This window comes from Rhinoraja longicauda, chromosome 17 (genome assembly GCF_053455715.1).
Source record: "Rhinoraja longicauda isolate Sanriku21f chromosome 17, sRhiLon1.1, whole genome shotgun sequence".
Taxonomy (NCBI): Eukaryota; Metazoa; Chordata; class Chondrichthyes; order Rajiformes; family Arhynchobatidae; genus Rhinoraja; species Rhinoraja longicauda.
In genome coordinates, this window is record NC_135969.1 from 44,669,614 (window position 1) to 44,683,309 (window position 13,696).

Genomic DNA, 13,696 nt, shown 5'->3' on the forward strand with positions numbered 1-13,696 from the left:
AGAGTGATACAGTGTGGAAACAGGCCCTTCGGCCCAACTCGCCCAACAATGTCCCAGCTACACTACTCCCATATGCCTGCGCCTGGTCCATATTCCTCCAAACCTGTCCTATCCATGTACCTGCCTAACTGTTTCTTAAACGATAGGATAGTCCCAGTCTCAACTACCTCCTCTGGCAGCTTGTTCCATACACCCACCACCCTTTGTGTGAAAAAGTCACCCCTCGGATTCCTATTAAATCTTTTCCCCTTCACCTTTAACCTATGTCCTCTGGTCCTCGGTTCCCCTACTCTGGGCAAAAGACTCTGTGCCCAATCTACCCGATCTATTCCTCTCATGATTTTGTATACCTCTATGTCTTTTGTGCTCCAGATTAACTGTGTTCATAAAAACACAATATCTTGATCCCCTCCTGTATACAACGTGTTGGAGTAACTCAGGTCAGGCAGCATCTCTGCCTGATGATGTATGACCTGTTGAGGTTACTTCAGTACTTTGTATCTATCCACCCATCACTTGCCAGGCTTTGTACTGCCCCCACCTCTCTTTTGCTGCTTTCTTCCCCTCACTACAGTCAGTCTGAGAAAGGGTCCTGACCTGAAACGCTGTCTGTCCATTCCCCTTCCACAGATGCTGCCTAACCTGCTCAGTTGTTCCAGCAATGGTATTTTGCAAGAAGAATTGTAATATTCTCTCAAATGTATTGAAATCTCCGATAGTGCTAGAAATTAAAATATTGAAATACGTTGCACAGATTCTGTATGTAAAGGACTATGTGATGCATCTTTAACTGCAAAATGATCACACAACATTGGTTTGGTAAAGTTGCTGATATTTCAACTGGAGTGAGAGGAAGGGAACTTCATAATTGGGAAAATTTTCCACAAACTGTAAACTTTCTGCACTGCTGCATGTCTAGTAGATGTCCTCTATTTAAGCAGGTAAAAGCAAATTTCAGTGCTATGTCACGTTCACAATACAACACATCAGGAAACAAACATTCATAAACAGGATGTGCCCAGGTACATATTCGACTATTATAAAACTACCTCTGAATATTGTAACTTTTCCTTCAGCCTCCTGTTTTGGTCCTCCTCCCTTTGCTTATCAAGTTCTTGCAGCCACTTTTTTTGTTGGTCACGTTTGATTGCACCGAGAAGATGATCGCGCGGGGCATAATCCTGCCGGGATAACAGAAGCACTTCAGAATTATGCTCTTTCTCACAGGCTAAATTAAAGCAAATCATGGATAATATCATACTGCTCATGATCTTTTGTTATTACTTCATTGTTTTAAACAAGCAAATCTAAATTAGTTTGGCAGTGAGGTAAATGGTGTGAAACGCGGTCACGGGATTGATCGGCCTGTAAATCCTTCCACAACAGCTCACTATTCCCCAAGGGAAGTGTGAAAATATGAATGATCGTGCATTTAATCAAAATCGTTATATAAACAAGTTACCTATTGTTCCATTGTAAAAGGTTGCCCACTTAATTTCTTCCCAATGGTATTGTGTCACTCATAATTAGAATTCCTTAGGTACAGATACCAATTTTCCTCTTTTGTTAGTGTTTTTGGTGAAAGAGGTAGAAATTATACTCTTACCCCAAGGACAAAGACTGAACGAATGGCAGCAGGCAGATCTGACAAACTAAAACTTGAAGCTTTTCCAATGATACCATCTGGAGGAACATCTGTATTTGCGGCGTTTGTCACAGTGGGGGCAGTGCTAATCACTCGACCATCAGCATGAGGACCAGATGCAGCTGCTGAACTTGCTGGGGACTAAGGGGGTGGAAAAAAAGACAACAATAGGTACATTATAGGTAGACACAAAATGCTGGAGTAACTCAGTGGGTCAGGCAGCATCTTGGGAGAGAAGGGATGGGTGATGTTTCGGGTTGAGATCCTTCTTCAGATTGATGTCAGGGAGGGAGCGGGACAAAGATAGAATGTAGTCGGAGACAGGAAGACTAATGGGAGAACTGGGAAGAGGGAGGGGATAGAGAGGGAAAGCAAGGGCTATCTGAAGTTAGAGAAGTCAATGTTCATACCACTGGGGTGTAAACTACAAAGCGAAATATGAGGTGCTGTTCCTCCAATTTGCACTGGGCCTAACTCTGACAATGGCGGAGGCCCAGGGCAGAAAGATCAGATTGCGAATGGGAGGGGTGGTTGAAGTGCTGAGCCATCGGGAGATCAGGTAGGTTAAGACGGACTGAGCGGAGGTGTTCAGCGAAACAAAATAGGTATATTATAGTCTCCTAATGTACAGCAGCACTTTCCACACAACATATTAGAAAGGTTACACGATTGTTGGCCGTACAAAAAGAAAATAAATCATTCCTCGCAGATTTGAGCAAAACAAGCAGAGGGATACAGCACAGGGCTTTGGCCCATCAAATCCACACTGGCCATTTTACACTTATCCTATTGACAATTTCCAACTGGCGTTTTACATCGGTAAAACATTTCTGCATGGCAATTGCTTAGATGCTGATCTAAGTTTCAATGCATCAGGAGGATATATTTCCGTTAAGTAGTATTGCATTATTGCTACAACCAATTAATCAAATGTCATCCTGTGCGTTGGAGTATATGGATTCTGCAATTCATGACATTGCCAAATCATTAGAAACTTCCAAATAGATCAGACTGGAAAATATGTAGAGAAAGTATTCTCTTGAAACTCTAGTGCAAAAGTAATGGGTAGATTTTGCCTTCTCACATTTAATGTGTTAAGAAATCTTGCCTTTCTGTTCAGACACACACACAGTGTACAGTCTTGTTATTATTTACCATCAACTAAGATGCAGGTACAGCAGGCAGTGAAGAAAGCCAATGGAATGTTGGCCTTCGTAACAAGAGGAGTTGAGTATAGGAGCAAAGAGGTCCTTCTACAGTTGTACCGGGCCCTGGTGAGACCGCACCTGGAGTACTGTGTGCAGTTTTGGTCTCCAAATTTGAGGAAGGATATTCTTGCTATTGAGGGCGTGCAGCGTAGGTTCACTAGGTTAATTCCCGGAATGGCGGGACTGTCGTATGTTGAAAGGCTGGAGCAATTAGGCTTGTATACACTGGAATTTAGAAGGATGAGGGGGGATCTTATTGAAACATAAGATAATTAGGGGATTGGACACATTGGAGGCAGGAAACATGTTCCCAATGTTGGGGGAGTCCAGAACAAGGGGCCACAGTTTAAGAATAAGGGGTAGGCCATTTAGAACGGAGATGAGGAAGAACTTTTTCAGTCAGAGAGTGGTGAAGGTGTGGAATTCTCTGCCTCAGAAGGCAGTGGAGGCCAGTTCGCTGGATGCTTTCAAGAGAGAGCTGGATAGAGCTCTTAAGGATAGCGGAGTGAGGGGGTATGGGGAGAAGGCAGGAACGGGGTACTGATTGAGAGTGATCAGCCATGATCGCATTGAATGGCGGTGCTGGCTCGAAGGGCTGAATGGCCTACTCCTGCACCTATTGTCTATTGTCTATTGCAGAAACAAAAATTCTGATTATTTGTGTCATTCTGGCATTTTTATGCGTGTAAGATTGAACGACCACAGCTGACTGCGTTATATCAGTGAGTATCATTGAAAGTACTCAGTTGGCTCAGAAATCCTATAAAATAATCCAAGACTGTAAAAGACCATGTTGATATCCAAGTACATTGATTGCATACATTCAAAATATCTGGGGGGGGGGGGGGGGGTGGGGGGAGAATATCCAATTAATTATCAATCACATTTACAGCAATGTTAACAAACAGTGCTGTCTGTGGTAACTGGAGTCATGCTACACATACGATTTATCTTCCCTTCAAAAATAGTGAGAATTAAAAAAAGACAAAGCAAATCATAGAGAAACAAATAAGAGTTTAAAAGGCTTTTAGATATGCAGAGAATGGAGGGGTATGGATCACGTGAAGGCACAGAAAATCAGTTTAACTTGCATGGAGTCCAGCGTCATCATTTTAGGCTGAAGGGCCTGCTCTTGTGTTGTACTGTTCTAGGTTTAAAGGAGTGACACCAGGCAGAAAGGGGAGGGGGAGAGGGGGGGGGGGGGGGAAGAGAGAGAAAACATTTAAACAATTTTTTATCCTTACCTTTCCTTCAAAGGTTTCAAGTATTTTCTTTGTGTTGGATCGCACAGGTGCCTTTGCGTCCCGCTTTCCCCATGGATTCCATTCCGAAAATTCTGAAACTTCATTATTTTTTTGTAGCTGTTTCTTTAAAGCCACCTGTTCATCTTCAGATTTGCAACAACCAAAAGTATTGTCAATTATGTAAGCCAGAGTATTTTTGATCCCAAATTCAATTCACAGCAAAGTTTTTATGCCATTTTAAAAATATTTTTAAGTGATTTTGCTTGAGTGGAAACTCGGAATAGTCAAATTAGTAAAGAGCAGACGTGTGGTTCATCTGCAGCTGGATCAAATGCTAACATTCAAAAGAGGTATTTATTCACAAAGTGCTGGAGTAACTCAGCAGGTCAGGCAGCATCTCAGGAGAGAAGGAATGGATGACGTTTCGGGTCGAGACCCTTCTTCAGACTTCAAAAGCTTTTGTTGCATGCTATCTAGTCTTTCTGCTGACTGGTTAGCAAGCAACAAAAGCTTTTCACTGTACCTCGGTACACATGACAAGCTAAACTGTACTTCAAATTATGCAGTGGAAGACAAAAAAAAGAACCACTCTTAACAAAAATAAGACAATTTGCAGAGAAAAAGCATATCATAGAATTTAAAATTTTCTTCAAATATCAAATCCCTTGTTATAAGTGGTGATATTTAGAAATTTATCATCAAGTACCTAATTCCTTTTTCCACTGGATTCTTTTGGCTTCCAGCTGATCTTTTGCATTTTCTCTTTCTCCCAAGTTTCCGAAAAGACCATCTTTCGTTTGATTGACGCTGCTCAAAGGCTCCCTGTTCATAAAGGGATAATTTTTTAAAGTTTTTTTTATAAAAGGTTTGATTTTAATTTTAAATTGAAGGAGATATAATCTTGCAGACCAGGGTAATTGTCTAACATACTATTTGACCAATTCTAGATAATCCCAGGAAGCCATGCCACTTGTTTGGTTGAAATGACCACCAAACAAATTCAAGCACTGGACTTGCATACAAAGAAAATATACCCCAAAAGATACAAAATGCTGGAGTAACTCAGCAAGTCAGGCAGAATGTGTAGGAAAAAAAACTGCAGATGCTGTACCAAATTGAAGGTAGACACAAAATGCTGGAGTAACTCAGCAGGTCAGGCAGCATCTCTGGAGAACAATGGATTGGTGACATATCGGGTCAGGACCCTTCTTCAGACTGATGATTTTTCAGTCTTTCCATCTCTCTTCGTAACTGAAAGACCCCTTCATTAGAAACATCCGTACGAATCTCCTCTGCACGTTTCACAGAGCAATCGCATCCTTCCTATAGTGTGGCAACCAGAAATGCACACAGTATTGCAGGTGTTGCCCAACCAACATTTTGTCAAGCTGTACCAAGATCGCCTTGCTCTTATACGCTTTGCTGTGGCTAATTCAGGCCGGCAACCGTATGCCTTTTTCACAACATGCCTGCCTGTGCTGCCACCTTCTGGTAGCTTTAGATTAGTACACCAAAGTCCTCTTGTTTCACAGTACTTCCCAAGGTCACACCCATATTTGTGGTGTACATCAATTGGGCTACTTTGCACTGCAGTTGGAATAATGAAATTGAGACTTGGATCTGGTGTGTATAAAAAGACAATCTTTTTAGAAACATAGGTGCAGGAGGAGGCCATTTGGCCCTTCGAGCCATCGCCGCCATTCATTGTGATCATGGCTGATCATCCACAATCAGTAACCTGTGCCTGCCTTCTCCCCATATCCCTTGATTCAGCTAGCCCCGAGAGCTCTATCTAACTCTCTTTTAAATTCATCCAGTGAATTGGCCTTTACTGCCTTATGTGGCAGAGAATTCCACAAATTCACAACTCTCTGGGTGAAAAAGTTTTTTCTCAAGTCAGTTTTAAACAGCCTCCCATTTATTCTTATACTGTGGCCCCTGGTTTAGGACTCCCCCAACACTGGGAACATTTTTCCTGCATCTAGCTTGTCCAGTCCTTTTATAATGTTATACGTTTCTTCAAGATTCCTTCTCATTCTTCTAAATTCCAGTGAATTCCAGCCCAGTCTTTCCAATCTTTCCTCATATGACAGTCCTGCCATCCCGGGGATTAACCTTGGAAACCTACGCTGCACTGCCTCAAGAGCAAGGATGTCCTTCCTCAAAGTGGGAGACCAAAACTACACACAATACTCCAGATGTGGTCTCACCACAGCCCTGTACAACTGCAGAAGGACCTCTTTACTCCTATACTCAAATCCTCTCATTTTGCAGGCCAACATGCCATTAGCTTTCTTCACAGCTTTTTTGATCTTAATCAGATACCTACTTATTACCCATGTTTTCAGTTTGTATAATGTTTGCTTGTGCAACATCTGCTCCAGATGTCTGGGACGCCTGTGAGTCTCGGCATGAACTATTGCCCCTTGTGGCCTTGTTATTGTTGCAGCCAACTTCATTCCGCGAGGTTGGATTATCCCCCTTCTTCAGCTCATCTGTTGCTTGTGTTTCTTTAGCTCCTTTACCTGTTGAAAAATTTTTAAAAAAATCTTCAAATGTTCTCGCTGTTGCAAACGGATCCTATTGTTGGTTCAAAATTTGATCAAGATCCAACATTGATATTTACCTCCTGTATGATTGTAAAGAATATTAGCCCGATTTACAGCGCTAGTTTCAAAGTGTTTGGTAGAGGAAACGTTCCAAGCATGAGGGGACAAGCCCTTGTCATAATATAGCAATCATTCACACAGCAATAATACTACATTTACACAAAATGTTTGATGGCTCAGCTATAAGAATAATAAGTTAAAATTGAGCAGTCAACATGTACAATAACAGGAAAATAATTCTCTTCGGCATTTGCCCCAAAACCTATGGACAATAAACAGCAATATCAATGTTTTGCACAACTCAGAAGCAGGCCCTGCAGCCCACCACATTGATGCCAACCTTTTTTGCTCATTGAAACTAATCCCACTTGCCCACATTAGGTTAGTATCCTTCTATGCCCTGTCTAGTCGGAATGATTGGATCAGATTCCGTCACCTCTTCTGGAGCCCTAGTGCAGATATTCCCTTATCCAACTACCCCTCCTGCCTCTCTCTCCACCTTAAAACTCCCTTATTTTAATCTTGTAACCAGTTTTGAAGAAGGCTTCGACCTGGAACATTACTTCTGTTTCGTTTTCCACAGATCCTGTCTGATCTATTGAGTGTTTCTAGCAATTTCTGTTTTCAATCAAAGGCCTGATGTTGATCACAAAGCAAGTGATGAAAAGCAAATCATAGAGTCATAGAGTATAGAGTGATACAGCGTGGAGACAGGCCCTTCGGCCCTACTTGCCCACACCAGCCAACATGTCCCAGCTACACTGGACCCACCTGCCTGCATTTGGCCCATATCCCTCCAAACCTGTCTAAACCATGTACCTGACTAACTGCTTCTTAAATGTTGGGATTGTCCCTGCTTCAACTTCCTCCTCTGGTAGCTTGTTCCATACCCCCAGCACCCTTTGTATGAAAATGTTTAAAGATTTGATAGACCGAATTAGAAAACTATGCTAGATGAATCAAGACATCATAACACCAACCTGGCTTTATACTTTTGTCCCTTTCCTGCTTTTGGTTGGAAGATTTGTTAACTTGGTTGACAGATGCCAAAATCTGTTGAAGTTGCTCCTGGGTCAGACATACCAAATTCTCTCTTAATTCATCAGATGTGATTTTTTGTTTCTTTGGTGGCTGTTGCTTCGTTATGCCAAGTTTCTTCACAGAAGTTTTAATTCCAGGCTGTCCATTTTTGGCAATTGTTTCACAATTGCGTTTAGTTTTGTCGTCTGCCTTTTTTTCTATGGCGAGTTCTGTACGTTCTCCTTTCCCAGGGGCCACACTAGTGTTGGTTACAATAGGTTTCAACAAAGGCTTCTCAGTCTTGGAATTGTTCTCATGAGATGGAGCCACTTGTAAAATTTGTTTCGACTTCAGTGGATGGATTGTCCTGTTCTTGTACTTCATCTGTCGGTGAATGAAGTATTACAAGAAACAACATGATTGAATGTTCAAAGGTTAAGTTTTTAATTCTTTAAATTGTGAGCCAAAGATGAATAGATGTGGCACCTCAGAGTGGGAAGCCAGAGGATTGGGACTCTGTTAAAGAGCAACAGAAGATGACTAAGAAGGCAATACGGGGAGAAAAGATGAGGTACGAGGGTAAACTAGCCAATAACATAAAGGAGGATAGTAAAAGCTTTTTTAGGTATGTAAAGGGGGAAAAAATAGTCAAGCCAAATGTGGGTCCCTTGAAGACAGAAGCAGGGGAATTTATTATGGGGAACAAGGAAATGGCAGACGAGTTGAACCAGTACTTTGGATCTGTCTTCACTAAGGAAGATACAAGCAATCTCCCAGATGTTCTAGTGGCAAGAGATCCTAGGGTGACGGAGGTACTGAAGGAAATCCACATTAGGCAGGAAATGGTGTTGGGTAGACTGATGGGACTGAAGGCTGATAAATCCCCAAGGCCTGATGGTCTGCATCCCAGGGTACTTCAAGAGGTGGCGCTAGAAATTGTGGACGCATTGGTGATGATTTTCCAATGTTCTATAGATTCAGGATCAGTTCCTGTGGATTGGAGGGTAGCTAATGTTGTCCCACTTTTTAAGAAAGGAGGGAGAGAGAAAACGGGAAATTATAGACCAGTTAGTCTGACATCAGTGGTGGGGAAGATGCTGGAGTCAATTATAAAAGACGAAATTGTGGAGCATTTGGATAGTAGTAACAGGATCGTTCTGAGTCAGCATGGATTTACGAAGGGGAAATCATGCTTGACTAATCTTCTGGAATTCTTTGAGGGTGTCACTAGGAAAATTGACAGGGGAGAGCCGGTTGATGTGGTGTACCTCGAGTTTCAGAAAGTTTTTGACAAGGTTCCACATAGGAGATTAGTGGGCAAAATTAGAGTACATGGTATTGGAGGTAGGGTACTGACATGGATAGAAAATTGGTTGACAGACAGAAAGCAAAGAGTGGGGATAAATGGGTCGCTTTCAGAATGGCAGGCAGTGACTAGTGGGGTACCGCAAGGCTCGGTGCTGGGACCGCAGCTATTTACAATATACATTAATGACTTGGATGAAGGGATTAAAAGTACCATTAGCAAATTTGCAAATGATACAAAGCTGGGTGGTAGTGTGAACTGTGAGGAAGGTGCCATGAGGTTGCAGGGTGACTTGGACAGGTTGTGTGAGTGGGCAGATGCATGGCTGATGCAGTTTAATGTGGATAAGTATGAAGTTATCCACTTTGGTGGTAAGAATAGGAAGGCATAGTATTATCTGAATGGTGTCAAGTTAGGAAAAGGGGACGTACAAAGAGATCTGGGTGTCCTAGTGCATCAGTCACTGAAAGGAAGCATGCAGGTACAGCAGGCAGTGAAGAAAGCCCATGGAATGTTGGCCTTCATAACAAGAGGAATTGCCAATTCTCTGAATGCATTCGAGAGCTAGATAGAGTTCTTAAGGATAGGGGGTATGGGGAGAAGGCAGGAACAGGGTACTGATTGAGAATGATCAGCCATGATCACATTGAATGGCGGTGCTGGCTCAAAGGGCCGAATGGCCTACTCCTGCACCTATTGTCTATTGTCTAAAACCACTTCAATAATATGCAGTTAAATAAAGTCCAATATTTTATTTGTTTCAGTCTTGGTTCCATTTCACCAATTCGTCTCTTTATTCAACCCGCTCTAAAAGTTAAGATTTTAAATATATTTGTATGTGCTATTTCCACAATGTTCCATGTTAATGTATTCAACACAATCCTCCCATATAATGACTTTGCCGCGCTCTCTGTTTAGATACCTGTATCTATAACATCTTCCTCGATTAACCATGGCATTTTTCCTTCATAATTGTGCTCGTTTCAATTCAGTCATTGACCGAGACATACTGCACAGAAACAGGCTGCTCGGCCCAACTTGTCCATGCTGACCAAGATGCCCCATCTAAGCTGGTCCAATTTGCCCGCATTTGACCCATATCTCTCTAAACCCTAACTATGTCCAAATGACTTTTAAATGTTATAGTACCCGTCTCAATACTTGTGGCAGAAACACTCAATACCCACCACCCTTTGTGTGAAAAGGTTGCCTCCAGGTTCTTATTAAATCATTCCCATCTCACTTTAAATTCAGGCCCTCTGGTTCCCACTACCTTGGAAAAAAGACTACGGCATTCACTCTATCTATTCCTCTTGTGATTCCAACACCTCTATAAGAATCCCCCCTCTGCCCCTTCCACTTTGCGGAATAAAGTCTAAGTCAGTGAAACATTTATTTTCAAATAAAAGTCAACCCTCCTTGCTCCTGACGAAAAGTGGGATAATATAGAACTAATGAGAACAGGTGATCAATGGTCAGCATTGATTCGGTGGGCTGATGGGCCTGTTTCAATTAATTAAACTATTCTCCCAACATCAGGGGATACAAATTAAATGTTTGCCTTTTCGGGGAGAAGGAGTCCACATTTTTATGGACCTACTTTAACTCGAGGCTAGAGACAGGCAGCTGCAAGACAAGTTGGGGGTGAACATGAACAGTTAAAATTTGTTCACAACCAGAACCAGTGCGAATGGGTGATGGATGGTCAGCGTGGACTCGATGGGCTGAAGGGCCTTTTCCCATGCTGTGTCGGTGGGCTGTTGGGCTTATTTCCATGTGTATCTCTAAACTAGAGGAGGCCTTGTTTTATCATGGAAAGGGAAAGGATGCATCAGAATGTGGAAACTGCAGGGTTTTTATTCCAATATACATACAATAAGGAAATTAGGACCACTTACCTTCTTAGTTTCTTTTGATGAAACATCTGTAATAAGGTTTAATCAAGAAAAAAAATATTTTAGATTAAATACACATTACTAAAACTTATTATTCTGCACTGGGTTACATGATGTGGAAATAATTTAATATTTTCATAGAGGAAGATCAAAATAAAACACAATGACCCTATTTCAACCAATAAAATATAGCATCAATGTATCCAAAATGGTGACTATGGATGAATTGTATACACTCAAAAACTACTAAAATGAACACTTACCATAAGGTGCTAAAATTAACTTAGGCTTTCCATTCAAAAGCTGTGTTTCAAGTTTCAAACCATCCCTACAAGCAAGCATAAATTGTTAGTATGCATCTCAGAAATCTGTTGGATCAAAACTGGCATTCTTGTTTGAATAGTCTATATTGAATAAAATCTCTGCACTTTTTATATACAGAGCTAATATCTAGTACAAATGGCTCAAATACAACTTGTTAGTTTTTACGTTAATATGGAGACATAGCAAAGACAAGTTTTGTTTCGTATGTGTATCTTCTATCTCTCTTGTTATGCTCTACATCTATCATTCAACTGGAGAATAGTTAACTACAGATTGTTGCTGTCGTTTGCAGAACTTGGGAAGAGCATCGGTTTTCTTCTGTCCCTTCCTTTTCTTACAATGCCCCAAGAGTTCCTCAAGCAAACCAAAGCTATTAAGATCAGTAGGAAAGAACTGCAGATGCTGGTTTAAATCAAAGGTAGACACAAAATGCTGGAGTAACTCAGCGGGACAGGCAGCATCTCTGGAGAGAAGGAATGGGTGACGTTTTGGGTCGAGACCCTTCTTGAGACTGCAAATAAATTGCCTCTGAATCACAAATTCATGGGTTCAAATTGACTCCAGCAATCTGAGCACATGGTTTAGTCTAGGACTGACTATTGGAGGTGTTGAAGGGCAGGCTGATGGGACTGAAGGCTGATAAATCCCCAGGGCCTGATGGTCTGCATCCCAGGGTACTCAAGGAGGTGGCTCAAGAAATCGTAGACGCATTGGTGATCATTTTCCAATGTTTAATAGATTCAAGATCAGTTCCTGTGGATTGGAGGGTAGCTAATGTTATCCCGCTTTTCAAAAAAGGAGCGAGAAAAAACGGGGAATTATAGACTAGTTAGCCTGACATCGGTGGTGGGGAAGATGCTGGAGTCAATTAGTAAAGAGGTAATAACGGCGCATTTGGATCGCAGTAAAAGGATTGGTCCACGTCAGCATGGATTTATGAAGGGGAAATCCTGCTTGACTAATCTTCTGGAATCTTTTGAGGATGTGACAACTAAAATGATGAAGGAGAGCCAGTGGATGTAGTGTATCTAGACTTTCAGAAAGCCTTTGACAAGGTACCACACGGGAGGTTGGTGAGCAAAATTAGAGCACATGGTATTGGGGGTAGGGTATTGATGTGGATAGAGAATTGGTTGGCAGACAGGAAGCAAAGAGTAGGAATAAAGGGTCCATTTCAGAATGGCAGGCGAGTGGAGTGCCCCAAGGCTCAGTGCTGGGGCCACAACTATTTACAATATATATTAATGATTTGGATGATGGAATTAGAAGTAACACCAGCAAGTTTGCGGATGACACAAAGCTGGGTGCAGGGTGACTTGGACAGGTTGGGTGAGTGGGCAGATGCATGGCAGATGTAGTATAATGTGGATAAATGTGAGGTTATCCACTTTGGCAGCAAAAATAAGGAGGCAGATTATTATCTCAATGGTGTCAGATTAGGTAAAGGGGAAGTGCAACGAGACCTTGGTGACCTTGTACACCAGTCACTGAAAGTAAGCGTGCAGGTACAGCAGGCAGTGAAGAAAGCTAATGGCATGTTGGCCTTCATATCGAGAGGATTTGAGTACAGGAGCAAAGAAGTCCTTCTGCAGTTGTATAGGGCCTTGGTGAGACCACATCTGGAGTACTGTGTGCAGTTTTGGTCTAATTTGAGGAATTATGTCCTTGCTATTGAGGTAGTGCAGCGTAGGTTCACGAGGCTAATCCCTGGGATGGAGGAACTGTCATATGAGGAAAGATTGGAAAGACTAGGCTTGAATTCACTGGAGTTTAGAAGGATGAGAGTAGGCTGCCTCGCCTACAGCCTGTCTGTCCTTTTCAAACTGTTTTTGTTACTTTTGGTAAGTTTTAAAAGTTTGTGTAAATGTTCTCTGATTTGTTTTATGTGGGGGGTGGGAGAGGGGGTTGGGGGAAACTTTTTTTCAATCTCTTACCTAGCCGGAGATGTGATTGTTTTCAGGATCATATCTCTGGTCGCTCTGCTGGAGGTCTTGCCTGGGACTGACCTTGAGTCCCCGCGGGGGCGTGGACTTATCATCTGAGCCTGCGATCCCTTGCCTGGGATTGACGCTCCAATGCAGCCTGCGGACTTTAACATCAGGAGCTCGCAGTCTCAGGTTGAGACCAGTTGGGAGCTCCAAAAGCTGCACGAGGTTCAATCTACCCCGACCCGGGGTAGATCGTCGGCACGGGGGAGCTGAGATCCCCCCCGATAAAGGAGCTTGATCACACGGACGAGGAAGGCTCACCGCCATCTACGGGAGTCAACGGAAGGTTAGAGCCCCCGACCACTGGAGGACAAGGAAGGGAGAGATTGAACTTTTTTTCACCTTCTATCACAGTGAGGAATGTGGAGGAGTCACTGTGGTGGATGTTCATGTTAAAATGTATTTTGTGTGTCCTGTTGCTTTTTATTGTTATGACTGTATGGCAAATGAAATTCCT

At 42.3% G+C, this 13,696-nt stretch overlaps 1 protein-coding gene across 5 annotated transcripts in view; it reads right to left on the reverse strand.

Moving 5' to 3' along the window:
* The window catches only part of ccdc66 (coiled-coil domain containing 66), a 44,889-nt gene that overhangs the window by 28,377 nt on the left and 2,816 nt on the right, over positions 1 to 13,696 (reverse strand). For 4 of the 5 annotated variants that reach the window (XM_078414616.1, XM_078414612.1, XM_078414614.1 and 1 more), the window contains exons 2-9: positions 11,191 to 11,255; positions 10,931 to 10,956; positions 7,687 to 8,110; positions 6,427 to 6,622; positions 4,804 to 4,919; positions 4,098 to 4,240; positions 1,607 to 1,786; positions 1,050 to 1,181 (exon numbers count right to left, since the gene is read on the reverse strand). In XM_078414616.1, coding sequence (XP_078270742.1) covers positions 1,050 to 1,181; positions 1,607 to 1,786; positions 4,098 to 4,240; positions 4,804 to 4,919; positions 6,427 to 6,622; positions 7,687 to 8,110; positions 10,931 to 10,956; positions 11,191 to 11,255 — 1,282 coding nt within the window. The remainder of the gene's footprint in view (positions 1 to 1,049; positions 1,182 to 1,606; positions 1,787 to 4,097; positions 4,241 to 4,803; positions 4,920 to 6,426; positions 6,623 to 7,686; positions 8,111 to 10,930; positions 10,957 to 11,190; positions 11,256 to 13,696) is intronic. The other variant, XM_078414615.1, reaches the window with a different exon arrangement.